The sequence below is a fragment of the Pollachius pollachius genome (assembly GCF_949987615.1).
Source record: "Pollachius pollachius genome assembly, chromosome: 20".
NCBI lineage: Eukaryota > Metazoa > Chordata > Actinopteri > Gadiformes > Gadidae > Pollachius > Pollachius pollachius.
In genome coordinates this window covers 3040084-3057583 of record NC_136953.1, presented here as the reverse complement: position 1 = coordinate 3057583, position 17500 = coordinate 3040084, and the positions used below count along the sequence as shown (strand labels likewise).

At 45.2% G+C, this 17500-nt stretch overlaps 1 protein-coding gene across 2 annotated transcripts in view; it reads right to left on the bottom strand.

The window, feature by feature from the left end:
- Positions 1–15933, bottom strand: part of nlgn2a (neuroligin 2a) — a gene marked incomplete at its 3' end in the record, with an annotated part of 91795 nt that extends 75862 nt beyond the window's left edge. For both annotated transcript variants that reach the window (XM_079757773.1, XM_079757774.1), the window contains exon 1: positions 15813–15933. In XM_079757773.1, the coding sequence (XP_079613899.1) occupies positions 15813–15918 (106 nt within the window). In that variant the 5' untranslated portion in view covers positions 15919–15933. The remainder of the gene's footprint in view (positions 1–15812) is intronic.
- Between the last annotated feature and the right edge of the window lie 1567 nt (positions 15934–17500).

Here is a 17500-nt window from a genome sequence, read left to right as displayed (position 1 = left end):
TGAGAGAGAGAGAGATGGCGAGAGACGGAGACACTGAGAGTGAGAGAGGGCGAGAGAGGGAGACCCTGTGAGAGAGAGAGAGAGAGAGAGAGAGAGAGAGAGAGAGAGAGGGTGAGAGAGGGAGACCCTGAGAGAGAGAGAGAGAGGGAGAGAGAGAGAGAGAGAGAGAGAGAGGGTGAGAGACGGAGATGCACAGAGAGAGAGAGAGCGAGAGAGATAGAGGGCGAGAGAGGGAGATGCTTAGAGAGATAAGGGGGGGGGGGGCAGCTGAGGGAACCGAATGTATGAAATCATTTTAACACAATGATGATAATGAAAACGAATAGTGAAACCAGTGGGACATGACCGAGTGTGTGTGTCCGTGTGAGTGTGTGTACTGTGTGCAGTATGCTTTGTTTTTGCTCAAGTGACTATGTTTTGCGTGAGTGCATCTGTTTCATGTCCTGCGGATGCGCATCGCTCTTGAAGCTCTATGGCATGCGCGCCTGTGTGTGTGTGTGTGTGTGTGTGTGTGTGTGTGTGTGTGTGTGCAGGTTGGTACACTATGCTATGCTCCCTGGGTGCATATGTGCGTGACCACGTGCATGTCCCTACCCCTGTATGTGTGTGTGTCCCTACCCCTGTGTGTGTGTCCCTACCCCTGTGTGTGTGTGTGTCCCTACCCCTGTGTGTGTGTGTGTCCCTACCCCTGTGTGTGTGTGTGTGTCCCTACCCCTGTGTGTGTGTGTGTCCCTACCCCTGTGTGCGTGTGTGTCCCTAACCCTGTGTGTGTGTGTGTCCCTAACCCTGTGTGTGTGTGTGTCCCTAACCCTGTGAGTGTGTGTGTCCCTACTCCTGTGTGTGTGTTTGTGTGTGTGTGTCCCTACCCTTGTGTGGGTGTGTGTGTATGTGTGTGTGTGTGTGTGTGTGTGTGTGTGTGTGTGTACTTCTGGGGACATTATCCCTTGGAGGGGGAGGACCAGAGGGGGGGGGGGTCTGCTACCTCATCATAACACATCAATCCACTCGGGTTGCACCCAGGTGCTGCGCCTTGACCTGATTCTGTGAGAGTGGACTTGAGGTCAGCAAAGAGTTGCATGTGTAGCATTTTCACTGGCTTTTCAAAACTTCAACGCTGTTACAGCCCCTACAAATAGTTTTGGTTGTCTGTCCGTCTTTCTGTCTCTCATCTCTTACCAGTCTACAGAGCGGGTTGACTGGTAACCAGAAGGTTGCTGGTTCAATCCCCGGCTCCTCCTGTATGAGTGCTGACTGCCTGACTGCTCCTGACGAGGTGGCTGTCGACCTGCGGGGTTGACTCCGCCGTCAGTGTGTGAATGTGTGTATGAACTGTTGCAAGTTGCTTTGGTTAAAGCGTCTGCAAAATGCACTAAAATGGAAATGTAAAAGCTAGTCCACTCCCAGCCAGAATGTACTGGGTTTTGACGCCCATACTCATATCTAAACTTGGCTTTGGATGAAAGTCTCATCCAGTGTGTGGAGTGTGTGTGGATGACAGATGCTTTAAGCAGCCTCACCTGGCCTGAGTCAGTATGACTGGACTCTGGGGCTGGGTGAGGCTGCACACCTGTCAAGCATTGAGAAAACAATGCGTACAGGTTAGACTAGCCATCACCACACGCACTCTTGGGGATCTCCTACATGGCAGCATGGTTCAACACATCATGTAAACACATCAATAAACCAGCGTTCAACACCGCCACCCTGCGTCCTTGTGCCTGGAAGAGCCCAGAAAAGCCACCTAGGAAGTGTGTAGCATGGACATTCCTACAGTCTGCTGCATGACTCAATAGTAAATAGTAGATAGAGCTGCGCCAAAAACAAATCGAGCTCTAAGAGCTATCTGCGGACGGCCAAAAAAACGAATATCAAGACAGCTTGTGGTTGGTGATCCGCTCGTAAACACAGCGAGTGTCAACACAGTAAGCGGCGGCTTATGGACTCATGTTCCCCAACAACCAGCTGTCCTACGTGTGACTGTTGAACATAGCAGCTATGACTGGCGGATATGAAATTAGAAAACAAATGCTGTTGGTGCGTTGTCAAGTGTGAGGTCAAATGTGTGTGTGTGTGTGTGTGTGTGTGTGTGTGTGTGTGTGTGTGTGTGTGTGTCTGCATGCGTGTATACTCTTTTGGGATGTCATGCAGTGCGAGACGCACGGATTGCATTATGCACATGGATAGAGTGAGCTTCAACGTCTTATCGCTCCCTATCCATCTTAGTCTCGTTCCCTCTATAGACCATTGTTTTTCTGTCTCTCTCACACACACACACACACACACACACACACACACACACACACACACACACACACACACACACACACCATTTTGGGCAACTGGATTAGAAGAACATGTGTGTGTGTGTGTGTGTGTCTGAATGAGAGAAAGAGGGTGAAGGGGTAAGTCATCGATACAGATTAAAACTTCGGCACGGAGCATCGAGTGCTGTCTTCCCTTCTCTTCGATCTCCAGCGGGAATCAATGCAGCTTTAATAAAGTGCCTCTCTATGTGTCTCTATTGCTCTCTTCTCCTCTATGTCTCTCTCTTTCTCTGGAGAAACCATCTCTCCGCCTTCCTGAAAAATTTGGATCCCACTTGTGAAGAGGTGGTAGACATACCGTGAGACAAAAAGGAGAGAGAGAGAAAGAAAGGGAGCGAGAGAGAGAGAGAGAGGGAGAGAGGGATAGAAAGCTAGAGAGAAAGGAACAAATGATAAAACGATATTCAGAGTGATGGAAAGACACCAAGAGAGATGTTGCCACACAATCAGTTGGCTGGATTCAATAGGAATAGTGTGTGTCTGTGTGTGTGTGTGTGTGTGTGTGTGTGTGTGTGTGTGTGTGTGTGTGTGTGTGTGTGTTTGTGTATGTGTGTGTGTGAGTGTGCGAGTGTGTGTGTCTGTGTGTCTGTGTCTGTGCGTGTGCGTCTATGTGTCTCTGCATCTGTGCATGTCAGCGCGGGTGTGTTTGTGTGTGTGTTTGTGCCTCTGTGTGTGTGTGTGTGTGTGTGTGTGTGTTTGTGTGTGTGTGTCTGTGTGTGTGTGTGTGTGTGTGGGTTTGTTGGTCTCTGTATGTGTGTCTCTGTGTGTCTGTGTGTGTGTGTGTGTCTTTGTGTCTGCGTGTGTGTGTGTGTGTGTGTGTGTGTGTGTGTGTGTGTGTGTGTGTGTGTGTGTGTGTGTGTGCCAATGAGGACACAGTCGATGATGGGACTCCAGCGATAAAGTTGCATTTGATACCACAGGGGGAAAAACTGAACAAGATGAAATATGAGATAGTGGCTCCTCACATGCAGAACATGGTGAAAGAAGACGGAAATATGAGCAAGAGCGAGAGAGAGGGGGCAGGGCAGGCTGTCGACGGTCTTAATATAATGTGTCAGGACAATAGGAGCAGGATTGGGGGGTGAAGAACAGTGTGAGACATATGTAGAGAGAGAGAGAGAGAGAGAGAGAGAGACAGAGAGAGACAGAGAGAGAGAGAGATAGAGAGAGAGAGAGAGAGAGACAGACAGACAGACAGAGAAATGTGTAGAGAGAGAGAGAGAGAGAGAGAGAGAGAGAGAGAGACAGACAGACAGACAGAGAAATGTGTAGAGAGAGAGATATGTAGAAAGAGATATGAAGAGAGAGAGATGTAGAAAGAGAGAGATATATGAAGAGACAGGATGAATGTTGGATATGTAGGGAGAAACAGAGGTAGGTGTAGTGAGAGTGAGACACAGCAAGAGACAGAGAGGCATAGATTGATAGATAGTAAACTAAAACCAAAGCACCGAAGTTGTCAGTTGTTGGTGCTTTTTTTCATCATCCTGTCTTTGTGATCTTTATTGGCCTGACCTTTGAAGACCTGAGAATTTATGGGGTGTGTGAGGATGGGGGAGAATGGGAGGGGGAGGATTGATTGGTGAGGGGGTGGGGGTATGCGGTTGCCGGCATGCTTTTCAAAAAATAAATAAAAATCACTTGCTGTGTGTTGACATGTTTGACTTTTGCCTTTCCTGGTGGGGAAGGCCAGCTGCAGAAAAAGTACTGTGGACATAATCTATTATATTGTGGAAAGTTACCATAGTAGATGGTAAGGAAGTGTGTTCTTTCTCTACCACAGCTATCAATGTAAACATTAAGTATCTGGGCTTGGTCGTGGGTCTGAGTGGCTTTGAGGCTAGCTGAGACAGTTTGATTTTGATTGAATAAAAGGGGCCAGCGAATATTCCACCTGAGTCAAGTTCATGTGACGAATTAAGTGATTTCATTATCGCTTTGGATAAAAGCGTCTGCTAAATGACAACGTGCCACGTGCTGAACATTAAAACGTCAAATGTCAAAATCAATTCCGATCAATATCTTATCCTTAAACACGGTCCAATACACATAGACCTCCGTGAGTCATAAACACACATTAACACACTTTTGGATGCACTCCAGATTGTACACGTCAAGCGTCAAGCTCATGGATTTTGTATATTGTATATTATATATTGTACTAATCTGCTGAAAAATGAATTATCTCATTGGTTAAAACGACATCTGTCATGGCTGCATCTGATTGGCTGACTGTATGAAAGGAGTTCCAATCAGAAAAACGAGCCCGGGGACGTGGTTGGCTGGTGAAACGCAGTAGAACACGGGTAGAGTAATGTAGTCATTAAGCCAACATTAACCCACGACCCTGCTTTCATAATGATAGATTACCAGCAAAACACAGTTTTCAAGAAAAACAAAATTCCACACATGGATGGCAAAAACAATTGTATCAGTAAAACATTTAAATGGTAGGTACAAATCATAATATTAAATGCACACATGTATCGTCTCCAAATGCAATTTTTTGTACTAGGGGCTAAGGCTAAGAAGAAAATGTGCAGAAAAGAAATGTGATTCTCATTAGCTTATGGCATTTAACTTTGTCACGCTTGACCCCAGCCGAGTTCAGTTCATATGAGAGAGAGACAGAGAGAGAGAGAGAGAGAGAGAGAGAGAGAGAGAGACAAGCGGTTCTCCTCCAAATAGGTCAGTATCTCGTTAAAGTTAAACATTGCCAGCTGTCTGCAAAAAGTAAATGGCTGACAGCAAGTCATCCCGTAGACACAGAAGTAGCAGCAAAGGTAACCTATTGTTAAATAGTTAAGGTTTCAATCTTAACTTTGAAACCTTCTGGCTGTGAAATATTAATAACCCTCTCTAAAAATAATTATGACAAGTGTTATCACAAAAATAACAGCAGTGTACCATGTGGTTTACTGTTCGGTGTTTGGATGTATTTTGATTGCCCATTTTGTGCCTTCATGTAAAGAACAGTGAAGACAGGCTTCGAAAGGAAGGTGGGGTGAAAGAGCGATTAGAACATTGTGTATCCGCAGGTCTTAACGGAAGCTGGGTCGTTCAGGCACGTTGCTGCGGAAGTATAAGGAATACGTTGACCACCATTTTGTGTTGAGGTCAGGGGAAGAAGTATCGACTGAGAGGAAAATAAAGAAAAAGAGAAAGAGAGCATACTCTTTCTCGCTCTGCGTACGAACAACGCTTATCTTCTGTGTCCTGAATGAGAACCTGTTGGACACACTTGCTGCAACAGCTTTGGTTTGACCTCTAGACGACCTTCCCCTGGCTCTCTGGCTCTCCGTCTTCTCGTTAAATTCTCTCTTGCGCTCCTCCTCTCTGTCATTATGTGTTGCTTTTTTTTTAGACTTCCCTATTGATTGTTCTGGAAGGAACCGTGCATGCTTCAACCCAAACGTTGTGTTCCTGTGTGTGTGTGTGTGTGTGTGTGTGTGTGTGTGTGTGTGTGTGTGTGTGTGTGTGTGTGTGTGTGTGTATGTGTGTGGCTGTAGCTGTGTGGTGTGTGTGTGTGTGTGTGTGTGTGGGGGGGGCTGTAGCTGTGTGGTGTGTGTGTGTGTGAGCTAGGCTAATTTGAATTCAGTGCCGCTAGCCACCCCTGCTACGCTAAGCCCAAAGAGACGGCCCTTTGAGCCGCACTGAAAGAGGGGAAATAAGTAAGTGAGAGAGAGAGGGAGAATTAGAGAGAGAATTAAAGGGAGAGAGAGAGAGAGAGAGAGAGAGAGATAAGGTGTGGAGGTGGAATGATAGTGTGAGAGGATTAGAAAAAGTCTAGGTTATACGCGTGCTCATGTTTGTGTTTGTGGCAGATTGCATCATCCATTTCTCTTCTTCTCCAGTGTGACACACAACACTCTTATATGGTGCTTCCTGGACGTTCACATTGACAAACACCTCATAAGCGATGTATACACCTTTTTAATGTGGTGACAATAGGAGAGCTGTAAGCCATTCATCTGAAGAATGCTGTCAGGTCAGCATCTTTTCTTTCACAAGGTGAGAAATGGGAAACATTTAATTGCAAAACATTTCTCCATTTACTTTTCTTCTGCTAACCCATTCATAACCTATTCATTTGTTGTTTTGTTATGGGTTAGGTTGAGCTTATTATTTGTTGTAGTGAAGGACTTAAAGGGTAATTCCGGTGTAAAATGGATTTGGGTTATGTTTTGTATGATAACGAGTTGAAACGTTAGTTTTGGAGCACAAAAAAAGCATATAGACGCTTTCTTCAGTTGGCTGTTTTTAGCCGATTCTATCAAAACGCTATAAACTTGGAACGATGGGGGCACTGGTTATGGTAAAAACTATGGTAAAAAAAGGCTACTTTTAGCCTTTTACGTGGTTTAAAATAGCGATTTAGTTTTTACCATAACCAGTGCCCCCATCGTTCCAAGTTTATAGCGTTTTGATAGAATCGGCTAAAAACAGCCAACTGAAGAAAGCGTCTATATACGTTTTTTGTGCTCCAAAACGAACGTTTCAACTCGTTATCATACAAAACATATCCCAAATCCATTTTACACTGGAAATACCCTTTAAGACCAATAAAGAAAATATTCACACACTGAATATGTGAATCGTACACAAGACCTTGGTCATTGCAACTCCAAAATGCTGATTGACGTGTCACCATGTCAGCTAATTCCCTGGACATCTTTGTGATTGTGTCGTATTGTGCTTACCTAGCATTCTTCCTGTCAGTCATATTGATAGGCTCCTATTGATGATTAATAAGCTAGTCTACTAAGTGCTCCATCATTTTTTCAATCGAAATGGAGAGAATCTAAATCACGTCGCCTCATTTTGCCAATGATGTGCAGAGAATATTACTTTGTCTTTAATATGTCTTTAAACCATGACCTTCTTGTGGATTAGGTTGTCTAGGGTTGAATGCTGGACATAGCCCAGGAATCACTGCTAAGTGTATGTGTTTATATGTGTGTGTGTGTGTGCGTGTGCGTGTGCGTGTGCGTGTGTGTGTGCGTGTGCGTGTGCGTGTGTGTGTGTGTGTGTGTGTGTGTACGTACATGCCGTGTCTGTTTAAGAAACTAAAATGTGTCTTATCTAGAGGAGCTTGATGGAGCAACTAGCCTCTAGCTTTCTCTGAATTATCATCTATCCCATCGACACACAGGCCAGAACATAGTTGGAACAAAATGGCCCCATATGTATCCCTAAATGCAAGTCGCTGATAGAAATCAGTGCAATATCAAGCTAGCACACTATCTAGTGGTAGGGTTGTAAAGGGGGCAAAGCTAAGCTTCATGGAAAAGTGATTTTCACACAACACACCTGAACTTTGGCATTACAAGACAGAAAACGCACAAAAATGCTATGTGCATTTTAACATTTCTATCAAAAACAGGATTTTTTTGGTTATGCTACAAATAACTAGCCTGGCTCTGCCCGCCTAAGTACTTCTGCTCAATTTGAATTTCCCTTCAGTACTAGGTCTGGGTCTGCGGTATGTTAGTGGGTTTTCTCCGTCTAAATTTTATGCGTCCAATCAGCGAATAGAGGGAGTGGCTGAGATCAATGACGTTAAAGTCCGCTCTCGTTGACGGACATCATCACGCACGGTGTTTGGTTTGTTTACAGCCTGCGCGCAACGTCATTCCCGGCCAAACGTTAGCGATTGGATATGGCAGATCCAGAGTGGCACTGGGCAGATCCAATAGATTTAAACTTCAACAGACACCCGCCTTCAAGTGAGTTAACGTTTGGCAACTGAGTAGGTCCAGACTCTCACTCTCACAAATGAAATGAAGTACGAGAGTCTAGTAGGACCAGGCTAACAAGTAACTACATAGAGCAGACATTTTTATCTAAATGGACTTTCAGTGATTTGAGATGCATTCAATAGGGGTGCAGATAAGGGTAAGCTTGGGGTATCTAGCTCAAGGATGCCTACAGGTTAGTCTGGGACATTGGGGATTCGAGGAAAGGCTAAATAGAGAGCTGAGGGGGAGAGAGGGTGTCAGGGGGGACAGAAAGAGGGACAGAGAGAGGTGAACCTATAGATGATGACACAGGTTTGTGCAATTGCAAAACACATGCACACACACCACAAACACACACACCCACACACGCACGCACGTGCACGCACCCATTCAGACAAATGACTCTTTTGTGCTGCAGATTTGTTGCTTTTGTCTCTCTCTCTCAATCTCTCTCTGTCATTCTCTATCTCCCTCTCTCTCTCTCTCCCTCTCTTTCTGTCTCTCTCTCTGGAGGGATGTCTATAAATAGTTGGAACTGAGCCCTTTACTAATTCCTTCATTCCGGAGTCGAGTAAAAAAAAGGCGAGTGCATGCAGGCCTTTGATGCACTGAAAAACACAGGATGCTGCGCCGGCGTTGCCAAGACAACCCCTCCTCTTTCCCTTCATCCTTGAAAAGTCATCATGTGATTCGGTCTCTGTTGACTCTCACTTTATCACTACATTAACCACTGCTTAGGGAAGTTGGGGGTCAAAATGGTCCTTCTTATTCACTTTTCTGAATATATATATATATATATACATATTGTCTATGGGTCTCCAGGTCAATTTCAGTCAAAATGTCGACTTAATCCGATTGTGTAATTAGGAAGCATTTCCAATTAAAAGTAATGTCCAATTAGATTAACTGTGGTAAAAAAAGTATTTTTTTTACCTTAGTTTTTATAAAATGTATTAAAAAATGATTACCAGGCTTTGTATAATTCCTCTCCTTCCCGCAGGGATTTATTTATTTCTTGATATTTTGTATTTTATTTTGGTTTAGCCTATTTGGCTGCTTCTCTTGTGTTGTACTGACCTAGTTTTGGCAAACATTATCCCAATGCCTCCTAATTTTTCTAACACAAGCGTGCTGTTACACACTCACACTCACAGACACAGAAACACCCGCAGCAGTGCCATGAAAAAATACCTGCTCACTTTCCTAACTCAGCCCTAGAGCCACTCCAGTTCCAGCAGTACTAGCCTACAATGGGCTGTACTGTGGAGTATGAGCCATACTACGATGAAGTATGAAGACATAAGGTACATGATGGTGTGTAAGGCTAAAGTATCCGGCTCAATGTCCGAGGCAATGGCAATGTTTTCTTGTGCGAATTGTGAGGCAGGTTGATTGGTCAAAATGGGAATCAAACTGTCGTACTGCTCCTTTTGTGTGGGTGTGGGATAGCTGAGAGAGAGTGAGAGAGAGAGAGAGTGAGAGAGAGAGAGAGAGAGAGATTTATTCGACCGATAGTATAAGTCATGGACAACGGAACGTGCTTTTGTAGTTCATAAGTTATGAGAATTGTAGGCATTGGTGTTCAACAAAGATGAAACAGCCTGAAAAGATGAAACAGACAACCACGGCCTTTCTCACCATGCCAATTATACCCAAGTAGCTTTGTGAATCCACCAAAGAAAGGCCTATTAAAGAAACCTTCCCATTGTCAGGAGATAGCAGGTGCTCATATGAATGTAGTCAAACAATATTAGTTTAAGAAGTCTCTATTCCTTATTTGATACGGTTAAGGGCGGTTGCGAGAAGACAGACGAGGTCAGATGAGGTTGGATGACTATGCAGTGAAACCCTGAGAACAAACATAGACCATAGTATCGGTGTTTGTGTGTGTTTAAGGGGGGCTGGGGGTTGATTGCGCATGAGCCCCTGTGCTCGGCGACATGAGGAAGAATGAAACCCCAACATGGTGGAGCCCAACAGTCCTGCTGCGTTGGATTCTGCAAAAGGTATTCTCTGTCTCTCTCCATCACTCATCCTCTCTCTCTCTCTCTCTCTCTGTGTCTCTCTCCTTCACGCATCCTCTTTCTCTCTCTCTCTCTCTCTCTCTCTCTCTCTCTCTCTCTCTCTCTCTCTGTGTCTCTCTCTCCCGCCCTGTCTCTTCCCCCTCTTTATCTCTCTGTTATTTATCTATTTGGGATTCCCTCCCTTGTTTTGAATGTGTTATCGTTTGTTCAGCCCGGGCCGTGGCATGCTGTGTTTATCTCTTTAGCATCTAGCATCACGGACACGACTAGCGGGAAGGACGGGTGGGAATAGTGCCGGGGGTAAGGGGCTGTGTGTGCGTGGAGGGGTTGTTTCTGGAGGGTTGTAGTTTGAAGCATAGGTAAACATGTGTGTTTCATCTAGAATAATTGATGAGATCACAGACCCCCCCACTACTACCTCTACATCTGAAGCCATGCCAGAGGGTTGCTAGTTTGACTCCCGTTGGGACGACTACCATAGCCAGAGATTGGCCCATCCTTACTAAGCCCTAAATCCCAGAGCCCTACAGACTCACAACTGAACTACTCCTTCCCTAACAAAAAACGACTATTCTACCAACCCTGTTTTCTGAACTTGCCCTGCACTTTGGCCCAGTCATATCCTTTAGAAAAGTTGGGTCGCTTCATGTTTTTGCTTTATTCTGCATTATGCTTTTGTTATTCTCAGCCCCACGTGAGCAGAAGCTACTTACGACCTAAATGACTGGATTGGAAATGTAACTGTGATTTAATCTTTCTTCTCTTTGTGTGTGTGTGTCAAATATAAACTCACAAAAAATAAACTTGCCTGAATGAGAATGATGAATGGTGATGATTAACAAACATATTGGGTCTGACACAATACGGTCAATCCTTCCCACTGGAAGGAATGGATTACTAAAGTAGACCCATAAGTCAGCGCTTATGTGGCTCCCAGTTAGCTCATCACTCGCATAAATTTAAGACCACATCATGTGACCTCTTGCTCGACCAGTAGGAACGATGATTATTTAGTGGGATTAGCTTCATGTTTAGCTTTAAAAAGCAATACAGACAGCATGATGAGATTAACATCCGCAGAAAGCAAAATTGTATTTGCATCTCAGTCATTTTTCACACAGCCTTATGAGGCACAGGAATAGTGTGCAAAGCAGCAAAATCGTGTTTTTCATCTCAATATTTCTTGTTCCTATCATTAATTTCTTGCGTTACATATTTCATTGACACATCATTAATTCAGCAGAATGAGCGGGAAGTCAAGGTTAGCTGGAAAAGTTGCCTTGTGTTTAAGCAGTGATTAAGGAGCCTCACCTACTGCCATGCAGTAGGCATTCATGGCATTAATGGCATAAACGCACGCACAAACACACACCACACACACACACATGCGCACAGACACACACACACACACACACACACACACACGTGCGCAAGTGCACTGATGCGCACAATCACACAGGCGTTAACACTAGTGTCCTACTTGTTTTTACAGTGTTCTCTTAAGTGTCGATCCACTTTAAAGTTGAGAAGCTTGCTGAGGTTTCCCTACAAAGAGTATTCATGAGAAACTAAAAACTAAAAACTAAAACAGCAATGAGGAGTGACAAATGAAGAACCGAGCTACATTTTTCCTCTTGATATAAATGCCTGAATACCAGAACTGGGACGCTACAAACACATACATAGGCTAAGGTTGATAACATAATTACATTAGTTAAGAGCTATTCCAATTCATATAATTTGTATTATCATAATTTGTATTGTTATTTTTGTTATTATAATTAATCTGGAGACACTGTATTTATTCCTTTCAGTTTCAGTTGAATAGATTGACACTGTTTATCGTGTGGTTAGGGTAGGTTGGGGTTATAAACATATACACTTGGGGCGAGCGATTTGACAGAACAAAACAGCAAGACAACATAAATAGGCATACATGTTATCAGAGAGCATTGACAGGCGAGGGATAAACCAGATCATATCCAATCACTGGAACAATGACTAGGTGGTTGGTGTAGTGGAGGGAGGAAGGGGATGAGGATGAGGAAGAGGGAACCACACAAAGTAGTTGTGCTGCTGGTAAGATCGAAGGGAGATAGGCAGGCGGGGACGATAGCTCCATTATAAAGACCCTGATTGGATGATGATGCTTTGCTTTACACGGTTGCTATGTTGCTTTACACGGGGAATGGGTTAGCCTAGCGATTGTAATACTTGCACTTGGTTCTATGAACATCTTTACTGTACCGACAGCGATATATTGTTTCACTTCTTATGACAAATGTACTTATTGTAACAAATGCACTTATTGTAAGTCGCTTTGGATAAAAGCGTCTGCTAAATGCCCTAAATGTAAATGCAAATGTAAATGTAAAATGATGCCAGTTTGCCGATAGGCTGATGCATCAGGTGATACCTTAAGTGTCAACCAATGGCAGATGATTAAAGGCCTCGTTTGTATGACGGCAGCAGAATTGGCTGGCAACCCTCCAGTGACGAAAGGTAATGATTTACATGCACTACTTACAGATATATTTTCGTACATGTACCCGCCACTGGTCAGAGAAACAAGTACATACTAGGGCGATCTATGGGGGGGGGGGGTTCTCTGACTGATTCTCTGACTTCAGCATGAAGTCAGAGAATCAGTTCCACAGGTGATCCGGAGTGGCCCTTTCGCACATGCAACACAAAACCGGAGATAATCCACAAGACGTGCTCACCCCTATCGGAGATACTATGAGTGCTTTAGGCGAGGGTGGGCACCTGGGGAGAGCGTGGAGGATGCCAGAAGCAACACAAAAAGTATGAGGGCTGCCCCCGACCAAAGATTTTGTTAGTCGACTAGTAGTCGTTAGCCGCGTATGTGAGTGAGCGGGAATGGCAGTGTGTGTGTGTGAGTGGATGAGCAAGGAGAGCGAGCGGTAGCGTGTGTCAGTTTAGTGAAGTAATGAACGAGTCCAGTTGTGTCTGTGCAAATGTGTACTGTAAAATTAGTGAAACTAAGAATAAAGTACCCAGCCTGTCAATAATCGGCGGCTGCTTCATTCCGACCACATTCCGACCTATAATCAGACCCACTGCGGATCAAAGTGAAGGGTGTTTCCCCCAAGAGAATATACATATCATAATTAGTATGATTTGATTGGCATGATTTGATGGAGTTAAAAAATTATTATTCTTTTTTTTTTTTTTTCTGCGACTAACCGACCAATGAAAACTTGGTAGACTGAGACTCTTCTCATCGACTAAAATTTGGACTATTAGGGGGCAGCCCTAAAAAGTATGCAGCGGAAGTTGGTAAATGGAAGATGGTGAGAGAGGCTACCAACTCCCTAACGCTACGACTCTTTTTGTGGATACATCAATGCTGCATATGTTTAGACATATCCGCAATATCAACATAAGAGTGTAAAGCAGAAAGTGGTTGGAATGCATAATACAGGCAAGAAGAGAAAAGCATGAGGCAGCTACTCTCTTTGCCACCAGTTTGGTGCCAGTTGCATGATAGAAACGTCATCATCACGGCAGCAACAAGGGGCCAGGAGAATTAACTCCGGAGGGGGGGATTCTGTCATTTTTGTGAACACATATAGCCCCACGGGGGTTTATACAGAGTGTTTCAGACATTGGGTGCATGTGTTAAAGGCGTAATGGACACATAGGACTTTGAAAACACACAACAAGGACAGGAGACGTTTTTTTTTATTGGAGCGCAAAGGTCAAATTCCTAAGACTCTGCTACCTGATGACCTCATCTATCAATACACACTGGGCTGCTTCCATGAGCGCGGTGGACCCACCACACACATGCATCTCTATATAAAGGTGGGTGTATGTGTGTGTGTGTGTGTGTATACACATACGCACACACACACACAGACACACACAATTGTGTTTAGGACTCAATGAACATAGGGAAGCTGGCTTCTGGGGAGGGGACATGCACACACACAGACACACACACACAGACACACACACACACACACACACACACACACACACACACACACACACACACACACACACACACACACACAAGCACACACTCACCCACACACATTCACACACACAACAACTTCACACGACAACTTTATATAGAGATTCATAATGCTGTTTTGTTTGTTTAGGGAGGTGTGGCAGGGCGTTGCAGCCACAGACCCTGGGTGTTAAGCTACAGTGATAGGACAATGGGCTAAGTAGTCTTCCTAAAAATCCATAAAATGACATGACTCCAGTACACCTTAATGAAGGGCGGAGCCGCATCGACACCTCAAGAAAAAACACATCTTTGCACAAACATGACACACACACACACACACACGCACACATGTCCACTGTGTGTGCGAGGGATGATTCCTGTACGATCTTGTTTTTTTTATTCAAGCAATTTTTCGGGGTGATCGACTGGCATCTTAAGGAATGATGAAAAAGGGACGTGGCAGAAAACCTGAGCAATTGCAACCTTTGGGATAAACGCAAGCAATTAGTTTGAGACATGTGATATTTTCTCAGAGGAAGGACGATGGAGAGTCGTGTTATTTTTCACAGATCCATGTGTGAAACCTGGCGAGCGTGAAAGGTTTTCAAAGATTAGAAAAATAAAGTTTTCCCCGCAGTCTTATAAAACTCGGCGCATACCGAGGGGTAGAGTCTGACACTTTTGTCACAGATGTCAGATTTGAGGAAGAAAAAAATAACCCAAACCATATTTTTTAGGCTCAGTCGCAAAACCTGTCTTTGCTCGGAAAGACCCAAAACATTTTGGAAATGAGACCAAAGTTGGAGGTTGGAAGTAAGACACATAGTTCTTACCTGACCTTTCGTTTATCCTTGAAGGGGGAAGGGGGCTTGTAAAAGGTAAATAAGGAATATTGGGACCGTTTTACCTGATGTTATGTAACTCGCATTTATAAAAGGATCGTACCATGTTTTCTTCACATAGAAACCTCAAATAGTGTTGAAGCCTCACATTCCATGAGGTTTTAGCCCCATCAGAACCTTAAAATGGGTGGAAAGGTCAATTGTACCTTTTCACACAACATCAAAACGTCAAAAGGCTACAAAGCTAAAATGAAAACGTTTTGTCCAACATCCAAACCGAAAAATGTCTAGAAACCCAAATTTCACATTTCACAACATTCAAACCTCTGATCTTTATAAAGCAAAATGTAGTAGATGCTTAAAATCTGAAACCCAAAAAGTGAAGGCACCTCAATAAAGAAAAAAACGGCAACATCTGAACCGAAAAAAAAGTAGAAAGATCGATTTGACCATATTTTGGGACATCTGAAACTCAAAAAGTCAAGAAAGCTCAATTTGAAATGTTTGTAGTATCATTTGAACCTCAAAAACCTTAGAAACCCAAATCTCCCAATCTTTTAGGAAACACCTGAACCTCGTAGAATCTAGGAAACTCAATTTCAAAGTTTTTGTTTAGCATTTGTAACTCAAAAAGTTTCGAAAGCCTAATTTAACAGTTGTGCAGCAATATCCCAACCTCAAAAAGTGTAGAAACTTCTAAAAATAATTTGGAGTCGACCCGTTGTGTGACACCCACCCTTACACCTCCACCTCCACCCAACAGAGCCTAAATGTACCCCCCCAACTAAATCTAAATACCACCTCCACCTGCCACACTAAAATAACACTAAGGACCCCCCCCACCCCTGTCCCCCTCCCCCCCGTCCCACCCAGCCTGCCTTCCTTCCTCCCTGGCCACTTACCGTCCTCGGTGGGCACGTAGACGTTGAGGTAGAGGCAGTCCTCGCTCTGGTTCTGGATGTAGCCCGCCGCCACGTCCAGGTTGTCGGTGAACCACACGGGCAGCATGATCTCGGGCAGCACGCCGTGCACGTTCTGCGGGCAGACGGGCGCGAAGTGCGAGGCGTTGCGGATCTCCTGCCACGAGCCCGGCGCCTCGGGCGGCTGGAAGCGGCGGTCTCCGATCGGCGCGGTGGCATAGGGCACGCCCAGGTACTGCTCCACCGGGCCCAGGATCTCGTTGTTCAGGTCCTTCTTCACGCCGCGCAGCTTGCCGTAGTTGGTGGTCACGGTGGGGTGCTTGGAGGGGTCGGTGCGCTGGCCCGAGGCGGGCGAGTGCAGCAGGAGCAGCAGCAGGCCCAGGCCCAGGGTACACACCAGGCAGCCGTCCCTCAGCGAGCCCCCTGCACCCCCCGCGCGGGGCCGGGACGCCCACCCTGCCGGCTCCATGGCCGGGAGACCCGGGAGAAGGTGCGTGACACGGGGCGGTGGTCCGCTCGTCCGGGCTGCGGCGGCTTCACCCGGGGTTCTTGTTCTGGAAGGTGTCAGAGGAAGGAATCAGAGGTCTGCTGAGGTCGGGGGGGGGGGGGGGTATTGCTCTGTTATGTGCAGGATATCACGGCGCTGTTACCAACCAATGTTCAGAAATACTTGATGGAGCGAAGAGCAAGTCTGAGCAGGAAGCTGGGGGGGGGGGCGGTGTTCCTGACAGCTTTATAGGCGAAGGGGTCCTTGGAAAGGTGTGGTCATGTGGGAGGGGAGGAAGGAAGGGGGAGTGGGGAGGAGAATCAGACTAGGAGGGAGGGGGAAGCAGATATCGCCGCCGTCAGCTCAGTGGCGTTGACGTCGTTCAACGGGAAGGTTCCGGAATGGTTCCCGAGCCAGGGCTCTGTTCCGTTCCATCGCCATGGAAACGCTGGCCGCCATTCAATCAGAGATCGGGCTTAGATTCTGCACCGATTCCGAAAGTTCTTTTTTTGGGAAGAGGCCCACTGATCAGCTCACAAGTGGCAAAGCCTGCGGAGAAACAGAGAGAGAGAGAGAGAGAGAGAGAGAGAGAGAGAGAGAGAGAGAGAAAATAGGAGAGGGAGAGAAAGGAAGGAGGAGGTAAATAAGAGAACAGGGATGCAGAGCAAAATAGAGGGAGAGAAAGAGAGAGAGGAAGATAAAAGAGATTATAGTTTATCTGTGTCAAACACAAAATCCAGTTAAACTGTTGCCAGTGTAACATAATCCTCTGAAATGGTTTCCAAGAAAATGCTGAAATACAAATTTATTAAATATAAACTCCAACAATAAAATGGCCTGATTACAGCGTGGTTGAGATCAACAAGTCAATGAAGGTCTGCACCAAATGAATGCCCACCATTCACTTCATATTCGCTTTCCACTCTTCCGGTAAAATCATGATTTACCAGCCTCCAAAAACGAAAAGGTTTCAATTCAGAATAATATGAATGACGTGCTACACACTGCAGCTCATATCCAAACCTACTCAGAGTGGATTGGTCTGTTTCATTAAGTGGCAGGCAGGGGAAAAGCATCTTGCCTAAAGGTCAGATGCGGACATGTGGGGGGGCAGTGTATCACGGCTGGGAGTGGGACAGTGTGACTACACTTTAGTCTCAGGGCTAGAACACAAACACACTCA